This window comes from Rhinopithecus bieti, unplaced genomic scaffold (assembly GCF_001698545.2).
Source record: "Rhinopithecus bieti isolate Rb0 unplaced genomic scaffold, ASM169854v2 scaffold_1468, whole genome shotgun sequence".
Taxonomy (NCBI): Eukaryota; Metazoa; Chordata; class Mammalia; order Primates; family Cercopithecidae; genus Rhinopithecus; species Rhinopithecus bieti.
Window position 1 is genome coordinate 95,629 of NW_016803561.1, and position 3,006 is coordinate 98,634.

Genomic DNA, 3,006 nt, shown 5'->3' on the forward strand with positions numbered 1-3,006 from the left:
TTTTTTTTTTTTTTTTTTTTTTTTTTTTTTTTTTTTTTTTTTCTGTATGTGGAGGGAGAAGAGGAAAGGTATTGAGAGGAAGTAACTGTGTTCTATGATTTTATTTCAGGCAACTTTGTTGTAAGAGTGTTTGATATAGTAAGTAACAGTTACTTGCCCGTTAAAAAAATGCATTCAGTACTCTTCTGTGAAATAGATGTGCATCTGGGAATTTTGTAGATGAGGAAAGCAGGCATAAATATACTTATTTAACAAATGTTTGAAAATAATTAAAACAAAAGTTTTCTCTCCAAGACCAGTGATTTGAACACATCAAGGCATCCACTATATTCCTACCATTAATAATCTCAGTGATCCTTGACAAATTGCATTAAATGGCTAAGTTATTTACAACTACAAGAAGAAAGGCTTGAACTAATTCACCTTTAACATTTTTGCTGGCTCCAAACACTTCCCGTCATTTAGAGTTATGAGTGTAATGACTTAGGTTCAATAGGTCAATTTTTATTAATAATAACAAGCAAAGTGATTTGACATTGCTCTTCTCAGCCCATTGGTATGTTTATATGATAATGTTAAGTGCCCTTTGAATGCTTGATAAAGAATACTTGAAAATCGTGATACTTTACTCATCACTATGATTTACATGTTTTTTTCACCTTATGCTTTCTTTTTCACTTTATGTATGTATATAAAATATTCAAAGAAATGCATATGGATATGTCATGTAATGTATAATTATATTAAAATGATCTCATAGTTTATTTTACCAACCTATAATTATGCCTAGATATAAGGAGGACCCGAGAAAACTTATTCAATGTATAATGATTAAATACATTAGGTCTTGAACAGATGTGTGTGTGTTCCTGTGTACATCTGTATTTGAAAGGAAGAAAAAAGTGAAAAATCCTTGTCTCTCTAATTCCAGAAAAATATCCCCACTTTTGTTGATAGTCAACATGGTTCTCAACATTAAACCTAAAAATATTTAAAATACATCTACATAAATTGCAGACTATTTCACAATTATCTTCACATACAAAAAAACTACATAAAAAACTACTAGAAAATATATTGGATAAATTGAAATTACTATGGAAAATCTCCTCACAATTTGCAAATTAATTAAAATGTATTTAAAAAATAAAATAATGAATGCATAAATTATGTTCATGTATTCAAGATACAGATCTTTTAAAATTCAAAATACTATAGATTTAAAGAATAATACAAGAATAACTGGCATTGCCTTATAGCTACATCTTAAATAATTGCATTGAGTGACAAACTGAGTTTGAATAATCTCATATATATATATATACACATATAATTGTTGCAAAAGTAATTGTGAACTTTTCCATCATTTTCAATGACAAAAGCCACAATTACTTTTCACCAACCTAAAATATTTGAATACACACACACACACACACACACACACATTAACATAGGCAGAGTTCATGATGTTATCCCAGCTAACTTAGCAATTAAGTGGCAGAATGTTTTTGAGACTAGATATATTCAGCACCAAAGTTATTTTCACTCATAATTCTGCACAATAATCAGAAGTAATTTTGCCAAGAATTGACACTCTATGAAAATATTTTTAAAATGTACCCCACAACTATCTTCATTAAATAATTCTTTGTGTTTTTAAATAAATGTGTGATTTAAATACTTAAATATATCAATATAAAGTATATGACTAATTGGGTTTTTCATTTTTCTGTGTTTCAGATGCAGCTGTTCTCTTAGTTACATTGGCAGATTGTGTGTTGTCAATGTTGACTATTGCTTAGGGAACCAGAGTATATCAGTGCATGGCCTCTGCCTGGCCCTTTCGCACAATTGTAACTGTAGCGATCTGCAAAAATATGAAGGGAACATCTGTGAGATAGATACTGAAGATTGCAAATCTGTGTCCTGCAAAAATGGAACAACTAGTATACATTTAAGGGGATATTTCTTCTGCAAGTGTGTCCCAGGATTTAAAGGCAAGTCTTTTTTTCCTGATAAATTCAATTTTCTAGTAAATAATGTTGTTAATATATTTATTTGATATATTTCAAATGTGTCTATTGATTGGTATTGTAGTGTGATTTCTTATTTGGCAAAGTAAAAAAAAAAAAATGCATTCACTTGAATAATAGGATTGCTTCTTTGGGCAATTTAATCTGACTACACAGCCTTGCTCATGCAAATAAGACTAATAAGGTCAGACTGAAGCATTGGGAATATGATGGTGTATGTCAAAGGTCTGAAGGGAAAAACAGGCAGCCATAAGCTCCAAATAATTTTGCCTAAACAGCTTAGAACTGCATTTCAACTTTCTGTTTGGCTGCATAAGCACATGGAGTGAGCACATGGACAGTGTTTTCTAGTTTACGAATAAAATTTGGTTCAGTATTGTCTAGGTCAGTTTGATGCCCTGACATTTATAGCATTTAAGAAAAGGTAAAGTCACAAACGTACTATATTCTCTGTATGGTCATAGAAAACAAGAGTCACAGTGTAGTAATAAGACAATTTTTAACATTAAATCTCAGAAATCAAGCATTCAAATTTAATTACTTGATATTTTTATGATTGGTCTTACATTGACATGACTATTTGTAATAATTTCAAACTTATCATTACCTTATAAAATCAGAACAGTGACCATATGGAAAACAATTACATTATCACTTATAAAACTTTTTTTTTAAGTTTTGTCCAATTGGCTATTCCGTTTTCTTAAGCAGACCCAATTCAAAAAGTTATTTGGATTTTCATCTTAACATGAAAAATATTTTCCCTGCTTGGTATTTAAAGTAATATGTTGAAGGTTTTGGAAGCAATTTAAAGATAAGTTCCAAAAATGGAAATGATGATATCATTGGAATAAATGTATAACCATCCAGATTAGCTTTTTTAGGCAAAAATAAATTTGAGGGCAAAAATTCTGGTAAGCTTGCTAAAAAGTTGGTCATTGTTACTTCACATTCAAACATGTTCTAAGTAAAA

The 3,006-nt window shown here is 29.8% G+C and overlaps 1 protein-coding gene across 1 annotated transcript in view; it reads left to right on the forward strand.

Annotated features, from left to right (window-relative positions):
- The window catches only part of LOC108539741 (protein eyes shut homolog), a gene marked incomplete at both ends in the record, with an annotated part of 872,682 nt that overhangs the window by 90,316 nt on the left and 779,360 nt on the right, over nucleotides 1–3,006 (forward strand). The window contains 1 exon segment of the mRNA XM_017888636.1: nucleotides 1,741–1,997. Within this exon segment, the coding sequence (XP_017744125.1) occupies nucleotides 1,741–1,997 (257 nt within the window).